The following is a 21,281-nucleotide window of genomic DNA, read 5'->3' on the forward strand; positions in this document are numbered from 1 at the left end:
AAATTGTGAAAGAAAATGTGTCATATCTCCTAATTCTTCATCTGGTCTTGTACGAAGTTCTCTTCGCTCAAGGGGTTTATGATCAGTAATAACGAGAAATTTTCTTCCCATTAGCCAGTATTGCCAAAATTTTATTGCTTCTTTAATTGCCAGGCATTCTAAAAAATAGCCTTTTTATTTTTTTTATATTTGTTCAATTTTTTTTGAAAAATATGCTACGGGTTTCATTTCTCCATCTCTTTGTTTTTGTTTCAGAACCGCACCAATTCCTAGAACACTAGCATCTGTATATATAGTTGTAGGAGCATTTGGGTTAAAAATGGCTAGTATAGGTTTAGAACAGAGGATATTCTTTGTCCTATCAAAAGCTGTTTGGCAGCTTAAAGACCAGTGGAATTTGATATCTTTATTAAGTAAATTATGTGGTGGCTCTAATAACCTAGCTGAATCTTTTATATATTTGTGGTAAAAATTTACTTTTCCCAAAAACTGTCGTACTTTTTTTCTCGTGTCTGGTACTGGAAAATCTCTGATCGATATTAAATTATCATGTAACGGACGAACTGAATTGTTTCCCACAATGTGTCTCAAATATTTAACCTCTTCTCTTGCAAAATTACATTTTAGAAGTTTGAGCCTAAATCCCTATTCAATAATTGCTTTGATAAGTCTTTCTATATGGTCTAAGTGTTCTTCAAATGATAATGAGAATATTAAAATGTCATCTATGTAGTTTATACAAAATGAATTTAAATTATGCTTCCTGATAATATTACTTAAAATTTTTTGAAATGTGCGGGAGATGTTTTAAGCCCAAACGGTAAGCATTTCCATTGCCCATGACCACTTTGGGTAACGAAGGCTGTCTTTTATTTATCTTTTATCCAAACTGGAATACACCAAAAAGTAGAATTTATATCTAAAGTAGTAAAGAACCTAGCATTCCTTGTTTTGGTCAAAATCTCGTCAATTAAAGGAAAAGGTTGGGGTTCAGGAATAATTAATTTGTTTAACTCACGAAAGTCAATGCACAATCTTGTTTTAGATCCTTCATCTTTTTTAAAAGCCAATGTAACAGGTGCTGCAAAAGGTGAAGATGATTTTTCTATTAAATTTGCTTTTAATAATTGTCCTATTTGAAATTCTATCTCTTTTTGGTCTTCTATCGAGCATCTATAGGGCCTTTTTGCAACAAATTTATGTTCTAAAAGTTTAATTTGAGCTTCATTATTTTGAACCTGCCCAATGTCAAATTTATGTTTTGCAAAGATATTGTCATATTTATTTAGTAATATTTCTATTTTATTTTTCTGATATGGCAATAAATGTTCTAATTTTGCTTCAAAAAGTTCTGTGGGAATTCGTAAATGTGACAGTCGTCAATATTTACGAGAAATTTGTATATTTCGGGAAGAACACCACAACCTGACATCTAGATGTATTAATGTTATCTATTGCTCACAGTGTCAATTAAGAATGAATAGACACTTTCGTATGGTCACATACTGATGCATTTGTTCGTGAACTGTTACAGTCTTGAAATCTTCCAATGCACGTACTTCAGTGTAAGTTTTATTATATATAGGATTCATGGTTTTATCAACGGTTCCGAACTAAATTTCTTAGCAAAAAAAATACAGCAGATTATCATGAGGAAATAGAATGACCTCTTTTCGAAAACTGGCTTAAAACTTCTAAAAATCTAAAATCTTCTTTTTAAAAACTGTTGTAGTAAAAGATAATGGAATTATTACTCTAGACTTTTGGAAAGTATTTCAAATATTTCCGACAATAAGGAGGAAATGAAAAAGTGGCTGTGTTCAAAAGATATATATTTTGAAAAAGATGACCTTAATTCCGAGTTGTTGGACGTAGTAGGTCTATTGAAATCAAGTATGATGGCCATGTCGTAAAAGAATTGACAAAAAACATAAATGTAAAGTTTCTAAGATATCCTTTTAAACTAAATCCGAAGAATTGGTATAGAGTGAAGGTAAGAGATACGTGAGAAAACACAAACTTAGTTACAGTTACTACAGTTATAGTTAAAAACTGAAGTATTAAGTTAAAATAATATTATATCACTATAATCATGTGTAACTACTTATTTATTAGGGTTTAACATTTTCACATTCTTAAATATATTATTACATAAATCTATAGATAATTATTTCCGTTCATTCGCATGCAAAAGTATATTTCGAAAAGAGTTTGTTTTAGAAGCCATGACAATCACAAAATGTAGATAATATAGTTTCATACTGCATTTTAATTTTAAATCTATTTATATTTCATACCTTAAATACGCCGGTTTTCTTAAAACCCCTTTCTAATGAAATTTTGCATCGTTGTTGGCCACACTGTAAAGTTAAGTTGAGACTGACTATAGCTATTTACTTCCATACTTATATCCAAGTAATATTTATTAATAATTAATGTGTTGAACACAATTTTTATTTAATTTTCCTAAAAATATTTATTACAATAGGCATAACCAAACTTTAAATTAATATTGTCAAGCTATAATTGTTTCTTTATTAAGCATGGTGACTAGATTATTTAGTCGTACATTTATGTGATTCCAAGACTCATTTCAATTACGACTTTTTTGATGGCTTAAAAGAGCGATAGCTACGCATAGACATATATTAAGATAAAAAGAAAAATTAAAAACTTACCTGAGCATTTCATTCCTTGATGAAGTACGCCGTATAATAGAGAACCACAATGGTCACAAAATGTAGGAGATGAGTATGTATGCACTTTAAAGTTGTGTTTAGTTCGGGTGTCCTGAAAAGAAAGTAAAATTAGGTTTGGAATGCAATGGTAGAAGATGAATTTTGTGTCTTATAAACTTTGTGTCTTACATCTTTTATAGTTGTCGATATATCGAAAAAAAATCTGATGTTAAGTAGATGACAAAACTCATTTGCCATATATATCCCCCTCGTGCCTTGTTTTATTGACTTTTGAACATAGGCCTACTCTTTTCCATTTAACTAAATCTAGTGTTGTTCTTACTCATGTTGTTCCACCATAATTCTAAAGAACGTTTCTTCATATTATCTCAGACATTTCTCTGTTTTTGTATTCCTAAAAGCGTCACATTATATTAATTGTTATTTCCACGATACACAAACATCGGTATGCTACTCAAGGAATAGAAATGTGTACCCTGGCACGCATGACGTCACCTGCGAAGCAACAATGCAGGGTACTACGGTGTTCGAGATGTAGGATTCCCTGTTCCAGTAGATGTATTTTTGCATCGTGTGGTAAATGAATTGTTTTTACAAAGCCTCCAAAACATAGTTACTGAAAAGGAGCTGCTGTAATTGTTCAGCTATTTAATGATTGTCTGGATCTAATAAATTCTCGATATCAGTTCGTTGCCAATTCTTCAACACAAAATGCATATAGTACAGATTTAGATAAGCAGTCACGTCTACTAAATAAAATGTCAGAAATGGTCAATTCAATGTGGGTTGGCAAACACAAAAGACTTATTCCATATAAAAAAAGAATATTGCGTACTAATAGATCTCTGAAGGAGTTATTTCCTTACCTACAAGCAAAATATAACATTGACTATATTTTAACTTGACTTCCACATATTTTACTTAATTTGGATATTTAATTAATTTAAGCATCACTTTGGATGCTCCAAAGGTACCATTTTTTGCTCGTGCATCTGAATAGATATTTAGGTTATCTTGACAGAGGAAACTCATTGACTTACATTACTTATTATGATTATTGTTTTTTATTATGTTCATTATTTTTGGAAATAAAATGTGTACCAGTGAATGTTACTTAATTTTTTATGTCCAAGTTCCTGTTAATACATTTTTTGTTTTTTTGAATATGGTATCGTTTCCAAAAATAAACGTTTTTGTTCATTTATTTCCTTCTGTAAAACGATTGCTTCAGAGAAATTAAAGTCGTGCTTGAAATTAATTGCAAGATCTGTTAATGCATTACACTGTTAATATACTTTTGATTTTCATGTGTTTATGTCATTTCTGTGTGATATGGCCCCACTGTGCGGCCTGAGACAAATTCGTTAAACTTCCCATGCTCGAAAATCGGTATTAATAAAGTGCACTGCAGTGGTCAAGTTTTAGGAGACATTCGTTGGCCTTTCCGAGTTTGAATTTGTATCAGCCCAAGTGCCTGATGAGGCAGGGATATGCTGAAATGATTCGTTACACTTTATTGATACCGATTCGAGCACGGAAAGTTTAACGAAATTGTCCACCAAGGCCATATATTTGGCCATTTAATTCAACAAAGCTAGTAGATTTTACTAAAAGATTTAAACTTTTACACATTTCGTATAGTCCAGAGGAAAAACAAAAATAAATATTAAATCATTTTTGTTTATGGCCGGCTAAGCAAGTAGCACCTCTGTAGGCTAACCACTACAGTGGTCAAGTTTTAGGAGACTTTCGTTTGACTAGACCAAAAATTAGTAGAATTCAGATACAGCAACATTGAAGAAATTTACGAGCATATAAAGGCGAGTATAAACAAGCAGCATTTGAAGCCCTTTGAGAGAAAGAACATATAATAAATAAATAGCACTATTATGAAATAAATGAACCAAAAAAAAAAGAATAATTGAAGAAAAAAAGCAAATGTACAGAAAATGGCTGACTACAAACAACCATGAAGTTTATAAAGAATACAGAGAAAAAAATAAGGAAGTAAAAAACAAATAACACAACAAAATAATAAAAAATGCGAAAAAACCTGATTAAATTGGGAAACATACAGGACAACGAATGGAAGGACTATTACAAGGAACTGTTAACAGAACAAAGACCACAATTCATTGAAAAAGAAAACAGGCGAAGATGAAGCAGATCCCCACAAAAATAAATAAAAATAACAGATAGGAAAATGAGAACGGCCATAAAAACAAACAAAATTAGGAAGACCCGGACCTGGAGGCATGTCACCTGAGCTTGTAAAGTACACCGGATAATAAAATGGTTATTTCAGAAAACCATAAATGGAGAACAGCTCCCAAAGGAATAGAGGGAGGCCTATATGACATGTATATTTAAGAAAGGAGATAGAAAACGATGCGAAAACTACAGAGGAATAAGCGTAATATCATCAATAGGAAGATTATATGGGAAGGTACTGCGAGAAAAGATAAAGCAAGCTATAAAAGGAAAAATCATGAAGGATCAGGCAGGCTTCACGGCAGGAAGATCATGCATAACACAACATAGAACAGCAACACTTGAACAACTGTTGGAAAAGAAAAAAGCAAAAAATAGATATATACATTTGGCATTTGTGGACCTAAGAAAGGCGTATGACTTTGTACCAAGGTTAGAACTATGGGAGGCAACGTACAAATTAGAATTACAAACGAAACTTATGGAAGGTACAAAAGCTCTGTATAAAGAAAATAAAGTGTCCATTAAAATGGACAAATGAATCATAGGAGACTTCACCACAACAAAAGGGCCCCTGCAGGGTTGTTCCACATCTTCAACCCTATTCAAAATATACTTAGACTTGACTACATGGAAAAGAAAATGCGAAGGCATGGGAGTACCCGTACGAAACGAATACCTATATACGTTAAGCTTTACAGACGATCAAGTAGTGATTGCACTCAGTTACATGATGAAGAAACTACAAGAAGAATATACCAAGGCTTGCCTAGATATTAGCCTAACATTTAACTATTAACAGAGGAAAAAATTAAGCAAAGATTAGGACAAACAGGAACAGCAATCCGACAACTTAACTCAGTATGTTGGGAGAGACACCTAAATATGAAAACAAAAATACAGATTTATAAAACATTCGTGCGAAGTATTATGACATATAGGGCTGAAAATTGGATTACAAACAAGAAAAACAGCAGTAAGATAGCAGCAACAGAGATGGAATGCATGCGAAGATGTTGCAGAGTAAGAAGAATGGATAGGAGAAGAAATGACAAAATAAAACAAAGAACATCAATAAAAACAGACATACTGCCATATACAGAACAAAAAAGACTAAAGTAGTATGGACATGTAAGAACTAGCGACAGCAGAGAGATAAAGAGAATAACCGAATGGAACCCCATAGGAAGGACGAAAAGAGGACGACCCCAAAGATCCTGGAGGAACGAAGTAGACGACGCCATGAGTAAAAGAGGCCTAAACGATGGAAAATGGGACAACAGAGAGAGATGGATACGGTTGAGCGAGTAAAGGCAGTGAATACTGTAGAATCCCTGATTATATATTGTTGGACTTTCCGAGTTTGAATTTATATCAGCTCAAGTGTCTAATGAGGAAGGGATATGCTGAAATGATGCATAACACTTTATGAATACCTATTCGAGCACGGAAAGTTTAACGAATTTGTCCAGTTATTGTTTATTTTAATACGTATTATCTTCTAAAAAAGTAAAAAAAAGATACAACATACAAGAGGTCCTATAAAAGGTTGAACAAATCTTTAAGGAGTCTATTTGGTAAAAAAATTTAAATTTAAAAATATTTTTAAGTATTGTTAAGTAATTTAGAAAAATGTTTTGTATATGGGCAATACTTACATCTGAGTCTGCTCCCTTGTCAACTCCAGGACAAGTAAACGAGACATATTCGTGGCATCTCTTATGAACGACGAAACTGCACACTGAAAAAAGATAATATTGATTTATTTAAGATGATAAGTAAATAATAGGTATTTAACCAACAAGTATATTAATAAGGGCGATTAACAATTGAGATATTTTAACGCGTGAGAGGAGCGAGCGCATTAATGTTTGAGATTGTTAATCGCCATTTTAATTCACGAGTTTGTTACAAAACTTTTCCGTCGACCGTACTTTTCAAAAATAAAAATATCTTAGTTTAAATTTTTATTTACTTAACGATAAACAACAATTTTTTCAGCTTTCATTAACTTCATTCAAAGTTTAGTTTTCCTTAGTGGTAGTTTTATTATTGTAAATATTAATATTCAAAATAGTACAATTACTGAAATTAAAGGAAGTTATTGATAAATGATTATCTGCTGTATAGCATTTTAACAAATTTATATTTTAGTCTTCTTGGACCTCTGTAAATTCTGTGTTAGAAGAAGAAGAGGTGGTGCTGAAGGAAGTACTTTGACAAGGTTTAGTGGTATTTTGTCCCAAGAGTTTTTCAGCCGTCAGCAAGTTTATTCTGCATAGAATTATCTATATAACCTTCTGCCACAGCGGTCGATTTCTAGCCACTTAGTCTTTTAATAGCTGAAAAGTCTGCACTACCGTCACACACAGTATTGATGCAGAGGAACGTCTAAAACAATGCTCAGTGTAGAGATGCGGGTGCTCTAATTTTAAGAATTTAACAATAACGGAAGGAATTTTGGAAAACGTATTTATGCCAACTCTTTGTGAGGAACATTTGTTATTTTTATAAAAAATGCAAAATCGTTTATGTGGTGTGTGTGCCGGTCTTAAACAATTATAGTTTTTGATCGCATTGAGAATGGTATTTGCTTCGTTATCTACTATGGTAAATATTCTATTTGTGTGTGTTTTTGATACTTTTATTGTGACAAGAAATTTTGACCCCAAGTCTTGAACGTTATTTGTTTCTAATTTTAATAGTTCGTCCTTTCTTAACGCACCAGTCACTCCGAAAATAAATGTAACCTTCAAAATAAAATATTATGAAATTATCATTAGAAACACGTCGTTATGAACATCGGAGATGAATTTCTGGACTTGTTCTTTTTCAAGTGTTTTTGATTTCTTTAGTACATAATCTGTTCTTTTTTCTTAATAAACATAATTAACTTATTATATTTAGATATATCAATGCTTTATTTTAAACTTAAGGTTGATTTTAGCATCGAATATTTGGGCCACAAACTTGCTATTAGTCCTTTTTTGGCAATGTTTGAAAAATATGTCAACAATACAGATTCTGAATATCGTATTATTTTTCTCTCGTCACACCATGCAATAAATTCAGCGTAAGTTTTTTCGTACAACACTCTGCTCTTTTCAGGCAGTAAACTTAAAGATATTTTATATGCAGTTTCTGCCACTTTTGGTAGAGTTAAGTTAAACTCTTCGTCAATATCCACCTTTTGATTTTTCAAATACACAGAATTTTAAACAATAAAGTAAATAATGACATACAATGACAGATAGTACTAACAGCGGCTACTTCATTTGAAATTTTTTAGTGGGAATATAAATAGGTATATGTTTGGTTGCCTACACCACAGGTCACTGCCAATCACAGAGCGTTTAACTAATTTATGCAAGCTATGTATGTTGTGTTGCCTATAATGAAATCGTTCATTAATAGAAAATCATTCATTAATAGGGGTCAATATTCAATGATTTTGAGGGTGTTAAAATTGATCATAAATGAACGGTCGACGGAAAATGAATTTTAAGTTTAATAGTTAATATATTAAAAGCATATTTTATAATTAATTTTTATAATGAATTTAAAGGGTTGGTAAGTATTTAGAACAGTATTCGAGACTTACTTAAATATCTTATTTTTATTATTAAAAAATATGACGTTATTTATATCTATTTAATTAATTATAATATATTAGCTTATTATAATATCGCTTTAGTTGCACATCTTTTTAATTCTTACACTCAAATTGGCTGATTTATTATTGCCCAGTACTTAGAATTCACTAGTTTAAAAACAACATGTTTTTACGAAACTATAATATATCACCCTAGAACACTTCAGATATCTTAAGGAAACATACCCATCTTTTGTGTAGAAACGAGACTTTAAGCTAAATTTTTTGCTATATGCGGAGGTCCTGAGAACAAAAGAATCACCCTAGTTTACTTTTATGTATACGTATTTCTTTCGTATAGATGGACACTCTAAAATAACTCGTCGTTGAGCTAATATCTTAAGAACCTAAGATCCATACCGACGTCAGGTATACGTTGGAAGCGGTGCATCAGCCCAGACGCCGCCGTCCATCAATCTGAATATTGGCCGCATTCAAAAAGTGAATCTCATATTATTGAATTAACAATAAGTTATTAAATCTACCAATTGTTATTTCGATTACAATCATCCTCATTTACACATACTGCATTTTTCGTTATTTTAAATATAATAATAAATCAGCAACCTCAATCCGTTTTACAAAAACAGTAACTATGCACTGAAGAACAAATTACTACTAAATTTTCTTCCTTATTCTAGCTGAAAAATTCAAAAAAAGTGGTGAAAAATATTAAAGAAAAGTATTGCAGTTTACAAAATAATTTACTAAATAAAGGGCGACGTAAAAGCTATCCTGTCTCTTCAAGATACACTTTGGATAACAGTTAATAGACTGGTGTATATTAGGATCAGATAATAGTAGTATTTCCCAACTATAAAATACTAAACTATAACTTTAACAGTAACTAGTAGCACTACTCAGGGCTCTTTCACTAGAAAAGTTGAACCATCATTTCAAATTGATCACATCGACGTAGTAAGCATAAGCTACGCTAAAGCCAGTAAAGCCTATCAAGAATATTAAAAAATAACGAATCGATTCAGGAATATTACCGTGACTTATACTCCTCCTAATGAGTCCCAATGACACGAAAAATTGTTATAATTTTTTAAACAATTTCCTTTTACCCTTCTCTGTCCTGGGCTAGTTGTTTGGCTTCGTGTAACCCTCGCTTAGTCAGTATTTTTGTTTGATCCACCCAACGGCTTGGAGATCTTTTCCTAGGTTATTTTCTTCAACTCTATCCTCGATTATCAGTTTTTTCATCGTACCTGTTCTTCTAGCAATGTGTCAAAATACTGCAGATATCTTTGTTCTATTTGTTTAAGCAATCTATCTTTTACTTTGAGTTGTTCTAGTATTGATATATTTCGAATGCAGACGTGGCTATGGCAAAATTTACTGCTCTTACTACAATTTATTTTGTGTATCCTGTTATGGTCGAGTATTTCCAAATTGTTACCAGGTGCAGCATAGCATTTCTGCATAGTAAGTGTAACTATAACATATTGCAACCCCCAAAAAAAATACTAGCTTACGAACCGTTAGACTGAAACTGCAAAAAACCTAAACTTTCAAACATCGAGTATGAAAGCATGGTATCTTATATAAAAAAAGAAAAAAAACCTTTTCAAAAACAAACAACTGCTGTAAGTCCAAATTTAATAGCATCTTATAATACGGCGAGACCCAGAGATAACTAGCATATAACAAAGGTGAAAACCAACATTTAAAAACCGAATACCTGTCACCTTTTTATAAGAAAAGAAATAGTAACTGACTTTAAAGATGTTAGTCCTGGAAAAGTTCTAGGGTTCGCCAAAACATTCATATTTCCAAGGATTTACTTCTCAAATACAAAAAATATGCAAAAATGTGACAAGTAAATTTCATTGCAAATCGGCAAACTTCTACAATGATTTAAAGCAAGTTTAAAGATAATAGCAATAATAAAATAGGGTAATATATCTGATCACCAACGAATAATCGTTTAATTTTTGTATTTATGTATCACTAACGCATTATTTACTAAAATAATACTTTATTTAAATCAAATTTAAGGAATGGTTCTAATCTAAATAAAACTTACAAAAAAGATTCTAATATTCCAATCAAAAAGCAAGCTTTAAACTAAAACAAACTTTTTGCTCGTTTCTTACTCTGTGTATATTTGGAAGTCGGTTTTCAAAGAAAATCTTTATGCTCCTTACATTTGTCATTACAGTTCCATATATTATAAAAAGAAAAAATTAATAAATTACTATACACTATTTTTTCTACATTCATAGCAAATTTGATAAAGAATATGCTTGATGATAAAGTAATTTAACTAATAGTAGAATTAGAAATTGTTACTCCTAAAAAATTCAAGTATGGCCTGCCGTAACGATAAGTAATTGCTCGATTGCTTAAAAAAACAATTTATATACCGTAGAAGAAGTTGAACATATTTGAATAAATCTCTAGAATGGGTAAACAATATACGTGAAGGAATATTCACATCTCGTATAAAACAGCCATTTTTTGACAAGCGTTTTGCTTTTTTAGCTCATCACATAGACCTGCTAGGTGAGACACAATAAAAAATATTTCTGCTCGATTATCAATGGTTAATACAAATTCTCTTTGTCATTCACTGACTGATGTAATTTAGTTTTCCAAAACCATCGAGAGGTTCTAAAAAGTTATTTCTCAAAAGGGAGATTTAAGATCAAAGCCTTCAAAATTAAAATAACATGATTTCACCTAAAACACAATTTGGTATTTTAATTTTCTTAAAAAAATATTAAAAACTTAAATTTACAACCAACGTACGTTACTTTTTAGACAAACTGCAAATTTTCCTTGAAAGCCTATTCTCTATTTCTATAGATGTACGGTTTAACGGACGACTAGTTAAGTAGTTTTAGCATAATGAAAAGTTTTAAGTTTTTACTTTAATATCCGGTTCCTTTATTAACCAACTAAACTCTTCATATTTCTTATTTTAAAGTTAAAACTTTATCTGAACTTTAAAGAGCAATTTTAAACTTGAGGCATGTTTTCATTTATACTATAATTAAAAGTTTTTGCAGAAAACATGATACTTAGCCGTTGTCTAAAGCAATTATGCTGCAGTTATGATTATATATATATATATATATATATATATATATATATATATATATATATATATATATATATATATATATATATATACAGTGTGGAAACCACTTATGGAATAAACTTGTTTGTGTCCTTATTATAGAAAATAATAAAAAACGTTGAGATACCTTAACTTTTAAATGTAAATGTGCGCTTTTTAAACATATATTTGAATGTACAGGGTGATCCATGCAAGTCTGGCGTAGTCCATATTCTATATTTTAAATGAAACACTCTGTATATTTTTATGTTTTTAAAAGCTCTTTAACAACCTGATCTCAACGAACTATATGATATAGGGTCTATTATGAATAATGCCATGTGAAATTTTGAAATTAAGTAAAATTTTCTTCAAGATAATTAATTCATAGGATACCCGAAGTAATTGATTGGATTACATTAAAATAAATGCTTAAAATGTTCTCCACCTTGTTATTGACAATAACGCAGCCTCCTATAAATTTCGTCCCAAACTTTTTTTAAAAGTTATTGGTGAAATATTCCATATTTCTGTAGTTATCCTTTCTTTGAGGTCTTCAATGCTAGTTGGTTGTGTTGCATATACTTTGTTCTTGAGATAATCCCACAGAAAAAATCAAAAGGCGTAAGATCTGGCGACCGAGCTGGCTACTCAATAGTACCCCTTCGTCCAATCCATTTATTGAAGAAGAGTTCATTCAAGTAATTTCTTACCATTAAAGCATAATGGGGTGTTGCACCGTCCTGCAGTTTCATGCGGTAGAGTCGGGTCTATTGGATTGAGATATAAGTTAGCCAAGTGAGGAAGAACGTCGTCTCTTAGCATGCTTAAATATTTTTCCGCTGTCAAATGACCATCTACAAATATAGAACCATGATCTATAATATGATCTCCTATAATACCTGCCCAAACATTCAACTTTTGAGGATACTAAGTGTGTGTCTCACGCATCCAATGAGGATTCTCCGCTGACCAATATCTACAGTTTTGTCGGTTTACCTCTCCGTTCAATGTAAATGTTGATTCATCAGAAAAAAGAATTTTTTCTGATGAATCAGTGTTAGCCCCCTTTCAGACGAGGATACTGTATCCGAGATACTGTATGCGAGATACAGAATTTTCGATGGCGGCTGTATCGGATTCACGGGCATGCTCGTCAGTATGAAAATAGTAGCAGTGCAGTGCGGTTATATTTTTGGATTATGGATGTAGAAGAGTGTGTTATGCTGTGGTACATATTAAATAAAAAGAAACTGAAAAGACGACGTAATTTGTGGGTTCATCCTATTGTAGAATTAAGAGAAACCAAGGGAACGTATAGTTTGCTGTATCAAGATTTATTGCAAGATCCATCGAAGTTTTTTAATTATTTTCGACTATCTGTGAAGTCGTTTGAAGAACTTCACAAAATTTTGGAAATTCAATTGAGTAAAAAAGACACAACTATGCGTAGAATTATTTCATCAAAAGAACGGCTTCCTATGACTTTTTAAAGTTAAAGTCTATGACTTAAATTTAAAATAAATATGTGTACTTATCTCCAATTTGTAAATTGTTTACCTCGCCCTAAATAAAAAATGACCGTATTCCTTTCACAATAATGTAGTTTGATATTCGTTAAATAATCAAAATTCCAATTAGCAAACTTTTAAAACTAAACTGTATACGCATGAAACAAAACATTAAACTATTCTACTATGTATTTATAATAAAAACATATTTATTTCTTACCATATTCATTTTGCTGTACTGCAGTCATGGCCTCAAAATTGTCGCTTAGAATTTTCGACCCAGCACTGCTGCTTTTTATTTCTATTGCAGTAATCTGGCGACGCTGTATCCCATAGACAGGGATTTGATTGTACCAAACAAATAAATTTGTCACTATCAAATACAGTACGCTCCATTATTTAACTATATTCAGAAAACACCGTCTTTCTTTCGTTGCTCATTCACAATTATTCGACAGAAAATCGCGCGTCTATGGAATGTGGTGCAAAAGTATTCGTGTCTGAAAGCGTTCATTTAACGTAATGTTTCTTCTGTATCTGGGATACGCATTCAGTCGTCGGCGACAGGAAAGTCCGAGATACTGAATTCGGTATCTCGCATACTGTATCTCTCGCGCGTCTCGTGTGAAAAGCTCCATTTGAGTCTATGTAATATCTGCGTCTCGGATACGCGTATCTCGGATACAGTATCCTCGTCTGAACGGGGGCTTAAGAGCTATTTCATTTGTGTTAATTTTATCTATCATTCTTCCGCAGAAATCCACTGTAGGATCTGGATCGTCTTTTATTAGCTCCCGCATAAAAGTCAATTAATATGGATGAAGTTTTTCTTCATGGAGACACCTTAGGACAGTTGTGTGACTCACATTATTTTGACGTGAACTTGACGTTGGATTCTCTGTGACAGTTAACAAAATATCCACTTTCACTTCATCTTCAATAAAGTTCGGTATTCTTTTTAATGGTTTGATATGTCCAAGGTCTCTGAATTGTGCATGAATTTTAGACACTGTACCTGGTGCAATATTAGACAACTGAGGATATCTTTGATTAAATAAGTTTGCTACTTCAACTTGACTTCTACAATTCTCCTTGTAACCGATCATCATTAAAATCTCAAGTCGGTGGGTCTCAGTTAAATATTTCATTTTTATTTCTGCAAGAAATTGGCTTTTAATTAGGAATTTATTATTTTAATGTAAAATGTCAACACACCAACAACTGATTGAGAACAATCCGCATTATTTAGCGATTTAGTTTAATTAGCAGACTATCTAGAGAGTTCTTACCTATTCATGACAAAAAATGTTAACACGGTTACTAAACAGAAATTTTCCCCAATATACTGACACTTAGAGTAGAAGTGTATTGTCTGTATTTAGCTAATTTAAAATAATACCATAGCACGTGATAAATTATTAATTTCAAAATTTCACCTTGTATTGTTCATTATAGACCCTACATGATATAGTTCGTTGAAATCAGGTTGTTAAGAATCTTTTAAAAAGATAAAAATATACAGAGTGTTTCATTAAAAATAAAGAATATGGACTATGCTAGACTTGCGTGGATCACACTGTACATTTAAATTTATGTTTAAAAAGCGCACATTTAAATTTAAAAGTTAACCTGTCCCAGAGTTTTTTATTATTTTCTATAATAGGGACACAAACAATTTTATTCCATAAGTGGTTTCCACACTGTATATATATAATATTATAATGAGTTACTGATTAAATAAAATTTAATTACCTTTTTTTTTAATATATATCGCATTGATCTTAATTACAGACGGCAAATTGTAGACCAGATGCCCAAATTTTATCTTAGGTTTCTTTTGTAAGTTCTGAAATACTTTTGCCTTTTAATAGTGTTCAATCCATAAAACAGAAATACAAGGAAATAAAATAAATGCCCAAATGTTCGATGCCTTTAAAATATATTGATAAAATTCAGTGCAAAATTTTATTGCACGTATAAAACCAATCAAATAAAAATATCGCTCTGTTCCTATCCTGATAATTAAAAATTGCGTAGCCCAAATTTATTTGCTTTACTAAATAACCTATACTATTTTACAAAACTTTAAAAAAAGAATGTAAATTTAATTATTTATTGTTCTGTTTCAAAACTTAATATCTCTGTAATATTGTTCCTAATTTTTAATAAACTGATTAACTTCGAATTTCTTAATTGAATGCAGCATTCATGATGCTGCATTCATGATCAGCACATGATATTTTGTTATGATAAATAATTTGAACATAATAAATGTAAACAAAAAACCAAGTTTTATAACCAAAAGGAGAAAGGAAGTAATAGAAATTATAATAGCATTAAATTTCCTTAGCAATTTTATATCAGAATGGCATGTGTCTGAGGAGGAGAGCTGCTCAGACTATAGACACATTCAATAAATCTTAAAGGGGAAAGCAGCAAAAGTCACTTATCGGAACCCACGTTCAACTAAACTTCTAGACCAGCATCTATCAAGAATGAGGAGAACGATAAATGATGCTACGGATCTAGAAATGGCAGTTAATGATCTAAATGACGCTGCCATTTCAGTATTCTAACTAACGGAGAGAAGTTTTACCAGGAATACGCCATGGTGGAATAAGGAACTGTCTGGGTTGAGAAAAAGGACGAGGAAGCTATTTGTTAAAGCCAAAGTAACCGGGAAATGGGAATAATATAGAATCACATAGACGGAATACAATACAGTTATAAAAGTTGCCAAGAGAGATACATAAAGAAAGCACTGTGAGGAAATTAAAAGCACTTATGCTTAAGCTAGACTTCAAAAAGTGTTATCAAAGGAGAAAACATAACCAATTAATTCACTCCTAAATGACAAGAGCGAGTATAGCAATACAGGAAGAGACACGGCTAAAGAGATTTTCGGCGTGTTCTTCCCTGGATCACAAATAGTTAAAACACCAATCGACTGAGAATCAGTAGGCAACGAGGCTCTCCAGGGATCTTCAAGAACTAACTAGCAGATAGTCAAAAAAATTGTAAACTATGAAGACGTAGCATGGGTAATAACTTATGCGAGTCCTATAAATTACCAGGAAAGGATGATATATATCCAGCGTTATTACAAAAAGGACCAAGACTTTATAACGCATAGACAGAGATTAGAGTAACTTTCATTCCTAAACCGGGGACAAGACGACGGGAGAAGTCTCTTAGACCAATAAGTCTAATGTCACTCCTACAGAAAACGTTAGAAAAACTGCTTGACAGATATATTAGGGATGAAATATGGGTACATACTCTAATACATCAAGTAGAGAAAGTGAAGCATACAATTGAAAATAAAGAAGTGATGCTGGGAGCCTTTTTGGATATAGAGGGGGCTTTAGACAACAGTTTGATAACATCAATAATCAATGCACTGAGACGCCAAGGATTTGAGGACATATGTTTGAACTGGATAGAATCAATGCTTAAAAATAGAGTGGTAAATACAGCTATCCTTGTAGAGACCGTGCTGACTTGGGTCGACAGGGCATGTCTTCAAAAGAGAGTTATGCCCCACTGCTGTGGAATCTATTGATGGATGGACTAATAGAAACTTTAAAGGCAAATAGTCACAAAACAATTGGATGCGCGGATGATTTGGTAATCATCTCGCAAGGAAAGTACAATACGGTAGTTAGATATCACATATAGGGATTGGGTCCTCGACAGCTGCAGGGACGATGCAGCTGCAACTCTAGAACTACCAAAGGCTACAGTTTTTAGGACTATAGAGGACTGGATCAAAGAGAGTCATGAGCGATATTGGAAGAGAATCCCAGAACAAACACATGAAAAAATCTTTATTGGTGGACCATGTAGAAAAATAAAATAAAGGAACTGCTTCACGTGGACAGGAGCAATCTAAAAACAATAACAGGAATGTTGACCAGTCATGCACTAGTAAGAGAATTACTGAATAAAAAAGGCCTTTAAAATGAAGACCTTAACTGCAAACTAAGTAATATGGAACTAGAAAATATGTATTTGGCGACTGGGAGGCTGGACCGTAAAAGACAAAAACTGTATAGTTAACCAAGAGGAGATTCTGATCTTTCTGAATTTAGGACACATTCAGCAGAAGAACCGTACAAATTTCTACAGGGTACACAAAGTGTAGACTGGGTGTAGCAAACAACAATGTGCAGCAAACACAATAAGCTTAAGCCTATTATGATAACGGAGATCTTTTTGATCAGACAGGTAAAGGGAGAGAAAAAAGGCCCGATTGTTATATTAAGAAATCGAGAAGGAAAAACTAATACAGATTCCGAAATTGACGAAAAATAAACTGTAAAAACATAGTCACAAACATAGAAACTCTATGTTTAGAATGAAACACACGGATATTGAGACGATTCCACAAATATATGCTAACAAGAATAAATAACTGGACACTACTATGGGTCACGTCCAAAGCCAAGTCTAGAAGAAGATGACTGAATAACGTAGAACAGTTAAAACAGCAGCAAAAATACACAGCAAGTTATATATTATATTATTTTAAATGCACCTATCTTCTAGAGATGTTGGCGACCACATTGACCCATCTGACTCTATTCACAGCAGCTCGAAATAGATCAGTTGACGTTAGACCAGTCCATTTCCTCAGATTGGCCAGCCAGGATATATGTCTACGTCCAGGGTCTCTCTTATCCTCAATCTTGCCTTGTAGAATCAACTGTAAAAGTCGGTATTTATCAATATATTGATAATTATCCGAAGTGTGGCCGAAGTAAGCCAATTTCCTGTTTTTTATGGTGTTAATAATTTCTTTGTCTTTCCTTAGCCTCTGAAGAAGAGTTATGTTACTTGGGTGGTGTATATACGAGACCCTAAACATACGTCGGTATCACCACATTTCAAATGCCTTCAATCGTTTTATGGCATCTTCTGTAAGGCTCCAGCTGTCCACTCCATAGAGGAGATCACTAAAGACGTAACATCTAAGAATTCTTATGCGTATATTGATACTTAAAGATAAGTTGCAGATAATCTTCCTAAGGCTGTTGAAAGAGCTTCTGGCTTTTTCAATACGAGTTTTTATTTCGTAACTGTGATTCCAAGTATCCTTTATTGCAGCCCAAATAGCATATTTTTCCACTCTTTCTAACGGTGTATCGTTAATTGTAATTTGGGCGTTTATTCCGGTGTTATTAGTAAAGATCATTATTTTTGTCTTCTTGCAATTTAGTTTTAGGCCGTATTTGTTACATGCTTCTACAACGTTATCCATCATTCTTTGGAGCCCCTGCGCCCTATTCGCCAGCAACACTGCATTGTCTGCATACCGAATGTTGTTTATAAGTTGGCCATTTACAGCAATCCCATCTTTTAATTCGTCCAAGGCCTATCTAAAGATGTTTTCAGGGTATATGTTAAATAATGCCGGTCACAATATGCAACCCTGTATAACTCCTTTTTCGACTGTAAAGATCTCTGACAAATCATTTTCTAATCGTACTCTTGCTTTTAGTTAGAGGTATGAGTTTGAGATCAGTCTTATATCCTTACCATCGAGCGTGTGTTTTTTTAGGCTTATATGAATTATAAATCTATCTCATATCAGAATATATGATTTGCGATTTGCAATTTTCAAGAATTATGCCCCAAAAAATGTATTTAATGCAGATAAAACGGGTGTCTACTATCATGTGTTTGAGGTCTTTTAATATCTTAGTTATTAAAAGGAAAATACCAGTATTGGTAAGTCAGTAACATATAGAGAATACATCATTTATGTTTTTTAAATAACAAAAATATAAAATCGGAATTTGGTGTTTATTGAAGGTAAACTAAATGCACGATCAAATACTTACCGTGTCGTGATAATATTATGAGGTTTTTTTCCTGGTTTTTCCCTCATAATTTACCATGGAATAACTAACAGGAGAATTTTACAGTCATCATGGCATGTATTTGTCTTTTTAAAGACGAATTACATGTTATGATCTTTTCTGACGGATATTCTCAAGTTAAAGTTGATTCCATGTAATCGAATGAACTATCTTATAAGTAAAGTCGTCCCAGGAACGCAACTCAACAATATTGGCAATATCATTTTAAAATCGTCTACTTTAAAATGTATAATGTATGTCTGAATTGTCAATATAGATGAGTCAGATAAAATTAAATTATTAGAAGAATTTTTCACTAAGTAACAAAAACAAAATTTGTTTAATTTACTAATGTTTGTATTTTGAGAACGATTTCCGAAGTGGAAATTGAAACGTCAATAAACGTATTTTAACCTTTAATTGTGGCTTATTCCCATTTAAATAGTAATTAATTAAAATGCTAGTTATTAAAATAAACAGTGAAGTGGTAGTGGCAGCAGAAATTGCAAGTAAGCAGCAGGTCCACTATTAATAAACATCTAGGAACATGTACCCAACTCCCGAACGATATTCACCACTCGAATATACATTTGCACATGCTCCAAACCATATATACCGGCAACCGACAAACACTCCTCCCATACCAAAAATTTCACAAAATCAATTCGCTCTTCCGCCACAACCACAATAATTCCCACTACAAATCCAACTAATTTGCTACAACCGAAGCAACTCATCTTGTGTAGAGCATTATATATTTAAAAAACTCCGATACAGAGTCTAGCAAAGACGACGATCAAATAACCCAAAAATAAAAACTCACTGCAAGTAGTCAAAAAACGTACATTTACAAAACAAAATAATGATCAAAATTCTCCATACTTACCACCAGCAAAAATACAAAATCGACAAAGTGCATTATCAAACGCTAAGAGCCCTGAACAAACCAAAACAGAAAAATAACAGAAAATACAAAACAACCTTTAATATTCGTATATGGCGTCAAACACTTTAAAGACATGGTCGATAACTTTGCACAAATTGTGGAGGAAGAAACTTTCTATACCTGAGCTCTGCCAAATGACATTGTCATGATCACAACATATTAGTAGATGTCTATAGTAATCTGATAAAGCATTTACGAAAATAAGACATCGTTTACCACACTTACCAAATCAAGAAAGATCGTGCCTACATAGTGGTAATAAGACATATATAAATCACTCTATACCCACAACATACATAACAAAGGAACCAGAAAAAGCCGGTCTTAAAGTTCGCTATATAACTAATATTCGACACAGACAAACAGAGGAATGCTTATCTTTAATTTTCAGAGACCTTGAACCCAATAGTAACAACAAAGACATATTTCACCTAGAATTTTGATGTCACAAAATATAGCAGACGAGGCACCAAATAAGAGAAACTCAATAATCCAAGGCATGCGATGTCAAGCATACGGCCATACTAAAGCATATTGCACTAAATTGTACTACTGCGTCAAATGTGGAGGACAACATGATAAAGAATATTGTAAAAAACCTAGAAACACTCCGGCTAAGTGTGCACTATACAAACAAAATCATCCTACATGGAACTAGTAGAAAACAGAAATATATTAAAAAAAGAAAACCAACAGCCTCAAAGAACAAGATTAACTATCCAAATGTATGTATGTACTAAAACGAATCAGCTAAATATCACTTCAAATTGATCAAAGAACATATACAAACGTAACAGCACGTCAAACCAACCACGAATCAGAACCTAAGACTAATATAGACCAAGATTTAATAACATTCCTAAACGGGTTTAAAATATTGTTCTCGCAACTCATGTGTCAAAATAATATGATACCAAACTTACTCTAACACAAGTCATAAAAAAAAATCTTAAAGTTGCCTCATGGAACGGCAACGGTCTGCTAAACCATAAGCAGGAACTAATTACTTTCTTAAACCTGAATAAAATCGATGTTCTGGTTATTTTCGAACACCACTGTAACGATCTAACTACGTTCAATATTCTGCTTTATACCACATACAGTACACCAATGGATCAGCTCATGGTGGCTCGGCGGTAATCATCTGCAGCTTCACGTCACATCATGAATTGCCGAAATATGGAACAGAAAAAATACAAGCAGCAATCGTTCAAGTGAATGCAACGCCATGGTACTTTAACATATCTGCAATCTACAGCCCACCTCATCATGCCATCTCCACAGATGAATACAAAGCCTTCTTCCAATTACTTGGTAGCAATTGGTAGCCGGTG

The 21,281-nt window shown here is 32.6% G+C and overlaps 1 protein-coding gene across 1 annotated transcript in view; it reads right to left on the reverse strand.

The window, feature by feature from the left end:
* The window catches only part of LOC140450179 (protein kinase C, brain isozyme-like), a 651,237-nt gene that overhangs the window by 195,769 nt on the left and 434,187 nt on the right, over positions 1 to 21,281 (reverse strand). Inside the window, exons 3-4 of the mRNA XM_072543635.1 lie at positions 6,569 to 6,651; positions 2,679 to 2,790 (exon numbers count right to left, since the gene is read on the reverse strand). Coding sequence (XP_072399736.1) covers positions 2,679 to 2,790; positions 6,569 to 6,651 — 195 coding nt within the window. The remainder of the gene's footprint in view (positions 1 to 2,678; positions 2,791 to 6,568; positions 6,652 to 21,281) is intronic.

The sequence above is a fragment of the Diabrotica undecimpunctata genome, chromosome 9 (assembly GCF_040954645.1).
Source record: "Diabrotica undecimpunctata isolate CICGRU chromosome 9, icDiaUnde3, whole genome shotgun sequence".
Lineage (NCBI taxonomy): Eukaryota > Metazoa > Arthropoda > Insecta > Coleoptera > Chrysomelidae > Diabrotica > Diabrotica undecimpunctata.